Genomic DNA, 12,803 nt, shown 5'->3' on the forward strand with positions numbered 1-12,803 from the left:
ATGCAAATGGAGAATCAAAGTCGAAAAGTGATTTCCTTGCTTCTAAGTTAAGTGATTTTCTCGGCGTGTCGTTTTTTTTTTGTCCTGTCGTTCCCAACTAAAGGCGAAAATGTCAGTATGTCTCGAGGGTACGTCCCTGAAACTAGAGAGAATGGACATGCCCCTAATCATCGAGCGAGGCTGCAAGAAAGGGATGGACGCCTTTGGAGAGTAGCATCAACGGATCCCTAGTGGCTGACTTGGTGGAGGAGACGGAGGGCCTCCTTCATGGGATATGACGACACAACTTTGTGCACATCCGGAGGTCAGCCGGTGGCTCTACACATTTCATGGCTCATATGGGAGTTCTACAATTGTTTGGTTAGGTTCCGATGGAATTTGTAAGATATGTGAAAACAATTGTAATCATATTCCTTATTTGTTTGTGGGAAAAACTTCCAACCTATTCATCAACTGTCACGGCAGTACAAAAAAGCACTAGAAGTAAACAAAAAATTGCATCTAAGTTTGTAGGTCATCCAGTAACGACTATAATCACTGGAGCGAGCCGAAGGCGCGTCATCGTCATCGCTCCTCGGCAAATCTTGTTGTATTAAACATTCGAGAGGTCGTTGTGCTAAGACCCTGTAGGACAAATGCTTCCAAACAACACTCGTCTTCGATGAAGAGAAGCGTAGATTGAACGGATTCAACTTGTATACAAACGAACACCATATCCAAGTTGATTCGTCGAAGACAAACACTGACTGAATCTTGCGAGATCCGTCAAAGACATACTTCAACACACCCTCTTTCGGGGTCAGATGCGCCGCCAGAACGGGGGACTATGTAGGTAGAACTTTATTTCATTTCCAGGGAGCCGTCACCGTCTTGAGCAGAACACAAACTGTAACCAAATCATAAAAAAGGAGCAGGAGCCCCGTTTTCGTAGGGGTTTTGGAGCTCATTTTGTTAGGATTTTGTAAATGAGATAAATACACTCACGATCATTGTAGTTGCGACGAAAGCCCGATACGGTCACTGAACTTAGAAATACGGCTGTTACGGTCACTATATACGATGTGACGTGAATGTACGGTCACTGTTGGTCGTATGCGGTGAGTAGCCGCTCCTTTGACCACCTGTTGACCGCCACGTTCTCAGCTCCGATTAGGCCAATCTTGCGGCGAGGGGTTAAGTGTAAAATCGCCCCACCACCCCACCGTTGTCCGCCCCGCTCCTCTATCTCCTTGCTTTCTCCTCTCTCCCCGTCAAATCCCTAGCCCTGCTCCTCTCTCACCCCGCTCCTCTCTCTTCCCACTCTTCAATCCCCAGCCAGCACCGCCGCCACCGCCGCAAGATCTGCCCATGTCTGCCGCAAGCTCCTCTAGCGCCGCTGTCCGCCGCAGGGCAATGGCGCTGCCCCTGATCTCCTGCCCCAGCTGCAAGGAGAAGGTGCAGATGTATGTATCGACCACTGAGAAGCAAGACGGGTGGGTCTTCTACAGATGCCGCACCCATGGGGTTAGTTCTTCATTTCATTTTTGTATTCGTTGTGTTTGATTTTGATGGAAAGATGCAAGTTTTTGACCTCTGCTACCCCAATTTTTGGATAGGTTTCTTGTTATTTCTGGCATTGGGAGTTGGAGTATGTTGAGTATCTTGTTGACAAACATTACCTCGTCGGAGATGCCGCCGTGGATGCTATTGGTGAGGCGGAGGAACGAAGGGAGCATCTGATTGCTGCATAGGAACTGGTGCAGATGAATGCACCCATCAGCAGGTCCAACCAGGCTGCAAAGAAGGAAGCAAGTTGTGGGATGAGCAGGCAGCAAGCAATTGCACTGATGATGTTAGGGAGGGAGGTTGTGAAGCTGATGAAGATGTTGTTTGTTGCAGTGGTGGTGCTAGGTGCTGCTGCTGTTGGGTTGATGCTGAAGAAGTGAAGAATTGAAGTGGTGAAGATGTTTCTTTTGGGGATGTTGTTGCATTGATGATGTGTTGAAGATGTTGAAGATGCTACTTTTGGGTTCTTGTTGTTGCAATGGTGTAGTAGTGGTTGGTTAGTAGATGATCTCTTAGTAGATTATCTGATCTAGTAGTGGTAGGTTAATTTGTGTTGAGGACATGTGATGGTGTGTAAGCCCAAGTGGATATCCTATGTTGAACCTGTCAATCTATCTATCTATCCTATGTTATGTCATGTGATGGTATTTTGCACTTCAACTTTTATCATTCTATCCTAGTTACATTGATGTTGGAGTTTTCAGTAAAAATGATGCAATGATGTATGATATCAATCTATCTGCACTTAATAGTTGAATTGACTAGGAAACTGAGAATAAGTAATGGGCATCATGGATCAACATATTATCAGCAGGCAAGGTATCATATTACCATCCATCATCCATAGATAACCAAAAGAGAATACAGTTTTGAAGTACTTTCTTACAATCATCCATCATCCATACAGAACCAACATAGATTATTGCAGTACATAGCCTAAACAAAAGCAAGTTGGCACCATTCATGATCATATGAATAACAAAGACAGTATGATCAGGAAGTTACCAAACACTTTTACTTTGGCAACCTACCTAAAGATATCAAACATTGATGATTTGACAGTCTTTCTTGGACATTCAGCTTCATTCTGGCTAGCTTTTCTTTTCGCAACCAAAATTTTCTCCTGTTCTCTCTGTGCAATTGCCATCATTCTCTCCTGTGCAGCAGCAAGCTTCTTATCTGCTTCTCTTTTAGCAGCAGCCAGTATCTTCTCCTCTTCTTTTTGTGCAGCAGCAAGTCTTTTCTCCTCTTCTTTTTGTGCAGCAGCAAGTCTCTTCTCCTCTTCTTTTTTTGTAGCAGCAAGTCTCTTCTCTTCTGCCTTCTGTGCAGCAGCAACTTTTTTTTGCTCTTCTCTCTTTGCAGCAGTTGCTTCCCTCTCTGCCCTCTTTTCTGCCTCCTTCTTCTCAGCAGCAGCTTTCCTCTCTGCTTCTTGCTTGGCTTTCCTCTCACCAGCTATTGTTTTCTTTGTCTCTTCAATAATTTTTCTTGTCTCAGCTTGAACCTTCTTGTTCAATTCTGCTTCTTCTTTCTTCTTGGCAGTTCTCTCCAATGTAGCCAACCTTCTTCTCTCTGCAAGCTCAGCTTTCCTCTGTGCAACCTCATGTTTCCTTTTTGCTATCTCTTCAACTCTCTTCAATTCCTCTTCTCTTCTAGATGCAAGTATTGCCTTCTTCCTCTCCTCTACTTCCCTATCTTTCTGATTCTTCATGGCCTCCAATTTCTGTGCCAACTCACCTGGCCTTATGGTGCTTGAACTAGCTTGGCTCCCTTGGCTTCCATTACTCTGGTTGAGCAGCACTTGGGCAGCAGTAAGGAAAGCAGAAGCAGGTACTGGCCTTTGTTCCACAACCCTTGCTGTTGGCATCTATGAAGAATGTACATTTGATGAGAACAATAGGATATTCATCTACAAAGAATGTACATTTGATGAGGAGATCAGTAGTACCTGGGCAATCATGTTGTCAACCATGAGATCACCATATGGAGGAGCCACATTTGTAGGAGTCACATTGGCACCAACAACACCTTCATTTGGAGGAGTGACATTGACACCGGCAGTACCTTCATTTGGAGGAGGCACATTGACACCAGCATTACCTTCATTTGGAGGAGGCACATTTGAAGATGGTTGATCATTTGGTGGAGGCACATTAGGTGGTGGCAGTTCAGCCTTCAAGGTCTTGCACCCCTTCCTGTTGTGATCTACATCACCACAATAAGAACAATGCATAATGACACCATGCCTTGTGATTTTCTTCCCTCCCCTTCTATGATCAACCTCTCCAGGTGCCTGTCTCCTTGTAGTACATGGCCTTCCAACATGCTTCTGGTACAATGGTGGCATTATTGGAGGCCCATGTAAGTCTTCCCATTCACTCCTATCTCTATAAGGATATATAATATTGCCATATGCTTTCTTGAACATATGTTTTGAGTAGCAATGATCAACCATGTTCAAAGGATCAACTCTATCATTCCTGCAGCAGGCTACCACATGAGAGCATGGAATGCCTGCTTTCTGCATTCTTCTACATGTGCAGGTTTTCTTGTGCATGTCCACTATGTAATCCATTCCTCTATCACCTGCTAGGAATAAGCCATCTCCTGATCCCTCCACATAGCATGTGTTTGCAAATTCTGTTACCTTCTCAACCTTCTTCCTGATCTTTGGACATACATCTCCTTGCCATTTATCTGACTCCAGCTGTTTGTTGTAATGCCTTGTCATAAGTTGCCTGTAAATCCTGTCAACCATGCTAAGTATTTGTAGTTCCCTTGCTTCCAGGATATACCTGCATTTAACAGCAAACCATGGTAAGTATTGGTAATTCACTACATTGAAAAGCATTTTGGCAAACTTCACAAATGTACCTGTTGAAAACTTCACAAATGTTGTTAAGCAAAATATCACATTTGGCAAGTCACTTTGAAAAGCCTTAACCCAAGTTTGTGGTTCTAGCTCATGCAGCCATTTGTATGCCTCAACATTAAGAACCTTCATCTCCTCCATGCCCTGTTCATACAACTGCACTGTATTGCTCCTAGCTATCTTCCAGAGTTGATTCTTCAAGATGTCACCTTTGAAATGTTGTTGAAAGTTTTGCCACATGTGCCTAACACAATATCTGTGTTCTGACTCAGGGAACAGTTCTTCAACTGCATTGATGAGCCCCTACAATTGCAAAGCAACATAACCATTCAGAAGCTATTCACAACCATTCACATAGTAATGACACATAAACTTTGAAAAGGAAAGATGGTACTTACCTTTTGTTTGTGTGACATGATAGTCCAAGGTTCAGTGTTTATGATGCCTAGGTCCCTTTTGAGTGTGTCAAGAAACCATGACCAGTTAGGGGTGTCCTCAACTTCAACCACAGCAATGGCAATTGGAAATATGCAGTTATTTGGATCTACCCCAACAGCTGCAAGCAGTTGTCCTCTGTATCTAGATTTAATGTGGCAACCATCTAGGAAGATGACTGGTCTACAACCCTCCATAAATCCTCTCTTGCAAGCATCTAGACACATGTACAACTTGCTGAACCTAGCATTTTCATCTAATAAAACATAGAAGGATGAGCCAGGGTTGCTTCTCCTAACCTCATTAGCATAATTCCATAGCAGCTTGTACTGCCCTTCCTCATCACCATAAATAATTTTCATAGCCATTCTCCTTGCTCTTTGAAGTTTCATCCTAGTGGGTGTCATATGCCATTCTTTCTGAACAACCCTTGAGAAATTCATCAAGTTCATATCTTGATCAGCCCTAAAGCTCTCTAGGTATTTCATTGCTAGGAATCTTGATGTGAAAGCCCTAATCTTCCACTTCTTGCTGCATGTGTGCTCATGCACATATCTCTTCACCATGAAAGCCTTAGTTCTGCTATCATATGATGCCCACAAGTACCATGTGCAGTCTTCATCACATTTTGCTTTCACTCTTTTCCTATCATTCACAGGAAGCTTGATATCAACTCTGTTCTGACAGGAGTACTCTTTAATTGCTTTCCTTAGAAGCTCCACACTCTCAAAAACCTGCCCTACATGGAATTTTGGCCTATGAAGATCCTCTGGTCTGAAAGTTTTGAACTTTAAATGCATTTCCTCATCATCAGAATCAGGTGCCCACAAATCTTCACCTTCAGACAAGTCTTCATCTGAATTGTACTGCTGCTTGCTTTTGTCTTCATCTGTAGGTTTCCCATGCTTGACTTGCTCCTTTGAATTGTTCTTATGCTTCTGTTCTGGTTCATCCTCATCAACATTATCTGCAAACAAGTCATCATCATCATTGCCTATCTCATTGTCACTGTCCACAAGTACACCTGGGTCATAGTCCTCATCAACTGTATCACTTGCATCATCCTCTGCTTCCATATCATGACTGCTTTTGGTCCTCCTACTTGATGTGCTTCCTCCAACATCCTCATTTGCAACAGCTTGTGCATCTTTCCCTGCTTCCACTTCAGGGTATACAACCTGGAGAGGAGTAGGTGCTGCCTCTGGTTCTGCCTCTGGTTCTGCCTCTGCTTCCTCTGTTTCTGCAGTCATGCTGCTGCCCACTCTCTTTGCAGGACTAAATACTGGAGGCAAAGTGGCTCTAGGATAGTTCACAACATCATCCTCACTTAGGTTTGCTTGTAAGCTCTCATCATGATCAAGATATATACTAAAGGAGTGGTGCCCAATATCAATAAACATCAACATTCTATCTGTCTGCTCATCATCACTAAGCTGCCTGAGACCATTATTACTGAGTGTAAGGATGAGGACACAATAGTATACCTTCAACCTCCCTGCCATCTCATAACCAATCTCCTCAACAAGGTGTTCAATCATAATTGGTGACCAAGTGACCTTCTCCAGATTATCGTACCAAATGGCACGACCATTAATATAAGCACGATTACTTCCATGCCCAACAAAAAATCCACCATGGTTGATTTGCACAGTGAAGTTGGTGCTTCGAGGGCCTGATACACAAGACAGAAACATCATGCATCATAATTGACTATAGCATCATTTCATTCGAGTATCTAAAACCCTAACCCCCAAAGACCATCAAATCCAATACCGAAACCCTAGTACAATCCATCGAAACTACCAGCTGCATACCATCTATAATGACAATGCGGGCCAAAAAGAAGTGTCTTTGAACATCAAAACGCAAAAAAAGTCGGATTTACGCAAGATGAAACTTACTGTACACGGGGGAGGCCCCCCTTCTGCGCGACGAACAGGGGCCATCGCCACCACCTACCGCCGGTGGAATTGACGCGGCGGCGGCGCCTCTCCAGCCACGGAAGAAATCAGCACGCGGCGCCGCCTGTAGGCCGATGATCGCCGGGGCGGCAGCGCCTATGCAGCGCCTTCCCTGTCTCCAATCGAAGACGAAGAGGCGTCGTCAGAGTAGGGATGATTGGGGGGATTCAGACATGCCCGAGGTTTTTTTCGCTTATTATGCACAGCGGCCGGTGCGCGGATCGCCACGTGTCCCCAACGACTGGTCAACAGGTGGTCAAAGGAGCGGCTACTCACCGCATACGACCAACAGTGACCGTGCATTCACGTCACATCGTATATAGTGACCGTAACAGCCGTATTTTTAAGTTCAGTGACCGTATCGGGCTTTCGTCGCAACTACAATGACGTGAATTGGCAGCGCGAACGAAAAGATGGATGGGAGTGTTTTTGCACAGCTGTACCTCACTTACCATGTGGCCCAGGTGTTTCGCCCCAGCCGCAGCCGCAGCACACAACGCACTCATCAACCAGAGCAGCCACTCGAGTCGGCTCGATCCCGAATCCCCTCTCCTCTTTTTCTTCCCCACGCCGCCTCCCCCCCTCCGCATCCGGCGCGGCGACCGGCAGAGGAGCCGGAGGAGGCGGCGGTTGCTCGGCTGACGGCCCGCGGAGACGACGACGCCCCCGCTGCCGCCGAGAACGACGGTGACAGTGACAAGGCGGTGAGGTGTGGTGCGGGCCGACGATGGCATCAACCCCGCCGCCGAGAGATCTCGCGCGCCTCGACCCCGCCGCCCCGCCCACGCGAGATCTCGCCGGTCTCGCCCTCGCCGCCGAAAGATCTCGCCGGCCCCGGCCTCGCCACGGCTCTCACGCGGCCACGCCGTCAGGTTAGCACCCGTGATCCACTTCCTTTCTGTGCTCTACTAGAGTCCTCCTATTTGCCATGTCCTGCTATTTCCCAGTACTTAATACTAGTAACTTGAATCATGTACTTTCCTCAAGTCCTTCAAATTCGATCACTTGGCATATTTGCCGTGCAAACTTTACACACTGTAATTGGAGAATTTTGTGGTGTCTGGCAGGCCAATCGCCTGACCGGCGCAGTTCATCATCATCCGCCTGTAAAGATTTCCTCCGCAAGTTTGTGGACAACGAGCTTCTCACTGCAAGCCTAGAGGATTGGTTTTCTGGGGACAGCGAGGACTGCGGTTTCCGGAAGCCGGCTTTCGATGTTCCTTTTGACCTTGCCGAGCTGCAGAATTTTGACTATGCTCTGGAAGGTGTTACTTTTCAGCAGCTAGTGCGGATGCCCAACGCTCTTCATGCCTCAACATCGGATGTTTTTGAAGCTACTGCACACCTTGCCCTGGAGGATTTTCTGCACGCTGGCATCAAGGGACTGTGGGAAGCTTTCTGGGGTCCTGAGGAAGCTATGCCTTTCTCTGTTGCTTGCATACACAGCACGAGCTCCAGATTTTACCCTGCCGAGAAGGCTATTGGCAGTGGGAAACTCGATGGTGTCTGTGCGACAGCTGTTCTGCTCAAGAATTCGAAGCATTCACAAGGGAGGTGGGATCATATTGTTGTGTTGACTTTGTTGAGACCTGATATTGGAATGGTTTCTGCGCAGAGTGACCAGCATCTGTCTCCTGCTGTCCTGGGGGAGGCGCTATTCTTTGCACTTCGTGTATTGCTTTCTCGGAGCCTCAGCAGGTCCTCCACTGTCCTTCGAAATTCAGATTCTGTTTATGTGCTCCTCGTAGATTCACAGTTTGGAGGGGTGGTCAATGTCCAAGGGGATCTGAACAAGCTAAATTTTGATTTGAACAATGTTTATGAGTGTGCTGCTGAATGGATAAAAAAGGATGCCAAAATTACAGTTTCTTCCGTTGACCGGGTATGGAATAAACTTGGGAATGCTAACTGGGGAGACATTGGGACCCTTCAAGTTCTCCTTGCAGTTTACCACTCAATGGTCCAATTCTGCGGAGCACCAAAGTATTCTCTCGATGAACTGGCCACAGAGCATAGTTCCCGGCTACAGAGTCGAAGATCAGAGAGACACTTGGTGGACAGACATTCCAATGGAAACGGTCTGTTTCGGTTCCAGCAGCGAAGTCATTCTCCTGAAATTGTTGAAGTGCAGGAGGAAGGCACTGTAGATGTAAAACCAGATGAAATCTTGAAGCTTGAGATAGGGTCCATTGTCTTCATGGAAGATTCTAACTGCCAGAAGGGTTTTCAAATCAATGATATTCGAACAGAAAGTGAGCCTCCTATTTATGGTGCTGTTCCTGTGGAAGAGCCTACCAAATCCTATTTGCTGTATGTAGGTTCCAGTCCTTCTCATCTGGAGCCAGCATGGGAGGATATGAATTCCTGGTACCAAGTTCAAAGACAGACAAAAGTACTGACCTTGATGAAGCAAAGGGACATTTCTAGCAGATACATACCACAGATGGTAGCTTCTGGACGTGTAGGCCATCCAGGCCCGTGCAACAAACCGAACTCCAGTGGGAGTTGTGGTCATCCACTGTGCAGCACTCCAATCCTTGTCACCTCACCAGTTGGGGAGACCATTTCAAATCTTATACGGAACGGATTGTTTGGTGTTGAGGAGGCTCTGAGATGTTGCCATGACTGTTTATCTGCTCTTGCTGCTGCATCATCTGCGGGAATCCGGCACGGTGATATCCGGCCAGAAAATGTGATCCGTGTCAGCAATGGTTCAAGGCAACCACATTTTGTACTTATTGGATGGGGTCATGCTATCCTAGAAGATAGGGATCGACCTTTGATGAATCTATTCTTTTCATCCACTTTTGCTCTTCAGGAAGGGAAGCTATGTGCCGCATCTGATGCTGAAAGTTTAATATACCTTTTATATTTCTCGTGTGGTGGAGGCTGCCCAGAGCTTGACTCGGTTGAAAGTGCACTTCAATGGAGAGAGACATCATGGTCAAGGAGAGTTATACAACAGAAGCTGGGTGATGTTGCAGCAGTTTTGAAAGCATTTGCAGATTATGTTGACAGCCTTTGTGGGACCCCGTACCCAATGGACTATGAAATATGGTTACGAAGGTTCCGAAGAACAATAAATGAAGATCATGGGAAGGAGGTTGACACATCAAGTTAGTACTGCAGCACATGCTCTTACAAAATTGCAACATGGAAGATGAAGAACAGTGTTTCATACCTTGTATTGTTGTTGTAGATAATTTATCTGTAGAGTTGTAGGTCTTGTGAAAGGTCCATATAGCTCATAGTACCCTTGTCGGTCTTGATCCATTTCACCTGACGGGTACTTGAAAACATCCAATCTGGCGACCTGCTGCCGATCTCAACTTGGATTTCTGACTGTATTACCTTCCCAAGAATGCAGTAGAGATCCTTGAGGATATCTGCAACAGGATGTGTTCTGGAAATGCTCCTCCAAGTTGGTGAGCTGTGCTTTGGCTGATGTCGCCGGTCGTCTTGATTAGTGCCTCAAATCAAATGTTGAAGCTTATAAGTGGTAGGCAAATGTGGATCTCAAAGTGTGTGGTATAGTCGGCAAATTTTTGCTCACTTTTCTTTTTGAAATTGCACCAGAATGGATTTGTGAATTGTGATTAGAGGTGGTGAGGCATAGTTAGCAGCATTTTGTTCTGACTAAATTATTCTTTTGGTGAGGGGGTGCAGTGGTCAGGTGCACCCAAGTTCTTGTAAATGCTGGTCATGGTTCAGCTGTTCAAATTCCTGTCCTGCAATTGCTGCGTGTTGATTTGTGCGTTAACCCTGACTTGGCCCCGTGCGTGGAGAAATATTCTTGTGATGTTTTGGTTTGAATTGTCTGTTTGCACTATGATGATGGTACTGTTTTTGCTACTACGTTTCGGTGTCTGTTTTCTTTTACTTCTGCTGCAATAAAAGACTCTTTTCACCGTAGGATGAGGTGTGAATGCCTTATTTTCTCTATGGAGGAACATGAATGTTGTTGTGCTATAATCTTGATGAAAATAAGGCTGTTCCAGGTTTTATCATTACAAAAAATGTTTGTAAATTTAAGCAGCAATGGTCTCTGAAACGTTTGCCTGGTTGGAACGCTGACTGGATCATGTTCTCCAGTCCAAGTTTATACTAGCTGTACATTAATGTACAGTAGTTTGTTCTTCTCCCAAACATGTTAAACTGGTGCCAATTGAACTTGTTATCCATGTTTGCTAAAACATTTTTTTCTTGTCCTTTTGGGAATTTGTTAAAGCTTGTTCTTGGTCTAATGTTTGTGCTGAACTTTATCAGAAGTCTTATAATACTGTCTAGTTAAAAGGAGAATTATATTGTTTTCTCGCAAAAAAAAGGAGAATTATATTATCCAGTAGAGGGCACAGAACACATTTCCTGCGTGAGCTCAGCCAAAGAGTTGTGTTTTGGTAACAGTAGCCCCTTGTCACTAACTCTTGCTATCAGAGTCTCTTCCACGTCGCTGCCTCTCCCCCTTCGATTTTTTTGTCAAAAGAGACCACCTGCCGGATCGAAATGACAAAAAAGACCATCTCTGAATTAGATTGACAAAAGAGACCCCCTCGGTCGTGGCGGCAGGCGCGCCAGGCGACACGTGGCACCTGCCGCCACGCCGTGAGGTGGCCGGCCCCGCCGCCACGCTGCTAGACGGCAGCCTGTGCATTACAGTTTTTCAGCCCCTCGCCACACAGGACGGAACGGAACATGGGTATGGTGGACCCTGCCGCCACCGTATGAGGCGGCCGGAACTGTAGTTGCTGCCACCATTGCATGCACGGGTTGGGTCACTGAGTGGCATCATTGCATGCACGGTTTTGACTAGATGCATTTCCGGTGCTAGCTAAGATCATCTCTAGTGATTAGGCTGATTGGACGACCAAAAAGCTGCTATGTCCGGTTCAAGCAAATGCGCTCCAGTGTGTGGTACACATAATACAGTGCCACCAGCTACAGTGCCAGCCGCCTCACACGGTGGCGGCAGGGCCCACCCGTCCCGCGTGCGGCAGTAGCAGTGTGTCGGCCCGAGCGCAGCAGGTACAGTGGCGGCCGCCTCAAATGGTGGCGGCGTGGCCCACCAGACCAGTCACCGTTCCGTTGCCGCCTGGAATCCTGTCGCCAGCGACTCGCCGCCTGGCAGCGTGGCGGCGGGGTCGGCCGCCTCACGGCGTGGCGGCAGGTGCCACGTGTCGCTTGGCGCGCCTGCCGCCACGACCGAGGGGGTCTCTTTTGTCAATCTAATTCAGAGATGGTCTTTTTTGTCATTTCGATCCGGCAGGTGGTCTCTTTTGACAAACAATCCTCCCCCTTCCTCTTTCGGTCTTTCCTGCCTGGTGGTTTCGGTGGCTAGGGGAGTGGGAATCTTTCCCTTTCCTTTTTCTTAGTTGTTGTTTCTCCTAGGCTTTTGTTTTCGCGGTGGCATCGATGAATGGTGGCGGCGATGATACATTGGAATAAGGTCTCTCCGGTCTCTCCTACCTCAACGACGTCCAATCGGTCGTTGACGAATGAATGACCTGCGAGGGCTAGGCGTTGCCAAATTTGTTGGCTCTCTTCAAATCTTGGCAATTGATCAGATCTTGGTACATCGACTATGACCTCTTCAGTGACATGATCCGGTTTCTCCAATCTTCTGGATTGACGACGAATGATTGCAATTCTATGTTGCATGGAGTGATGCAACAACTGATATTTCTCTAGCGGTTATTGGATCTCGTTTCTAGAGACGAGTGATACGGTTTTCAAAGTAGGGTATGAGATGGGTGTACACTAGTAGAAAACCACCCATTAGACCCGGTTCGTAAGGGCCTTCAGTCCCGGTTCATGAACCGGGACTAATGGGTCGTTACTAATACCTCCACCCATTAGTCCCGGTTCAAACACGAACCGGGACCAATGTGCCTCCACGTGGCCCTGTGCGCCGAGCCCAGTCAGGGGGCCTTTGGTCCCGGTTGGTGGCTCCAACCGGGACCAAAAGGCATCCACGCGTCTGCATTCCAGTGGCTGGG

The 12,803-nt window shown here is 46.7% G+C and overlaps 1 protein-coding gene across 1 annotated transcript; it reads left to right on the plus strand.

Annotated features, from left to right (window-relative positions):
* The first annotated feature begins 7,282 nt into the window (after positions 1-7,282).
* On the plus strand, positions 7,283-10,639 carry LOC123111264 (uncharacterized). The gene is made up of 2 exons (XM_044532024.1): positions 7,283-7,682; positions 7,878-10,639. Exons 1-2 carry the CDS (start codon positions 7,538-7,540, stop codon positions 9,929-9,931), a joined length of 2,199 nt encoding a protein of 732 aa, XP_044387959.1. The 5' UTR covers positions 7,283-7,537; the 3' UTR covers positions 9,932-10,639.
* The last annotated feature ends 2,164 nt before the right edge of the window (positions 10,640-12,803 follow it).

The sequence above is a fragment of the Triticum aestivum genome, chromosome 5B (genome assembly GCF_018294505.1).
Source record: "Triticum aestivum cultivar Chinese Spring chromosome 5B, IWGSC CS RefSeq v2.1, whole genome shotgun sequence".
In the NCBI taxonomy this organism is placed as follows: Eukaryota; Viridiplantae; Streptophyta; class Magnoliopsida; order Poales; family Poaceae; genus Triticum; species Triticum aestivum.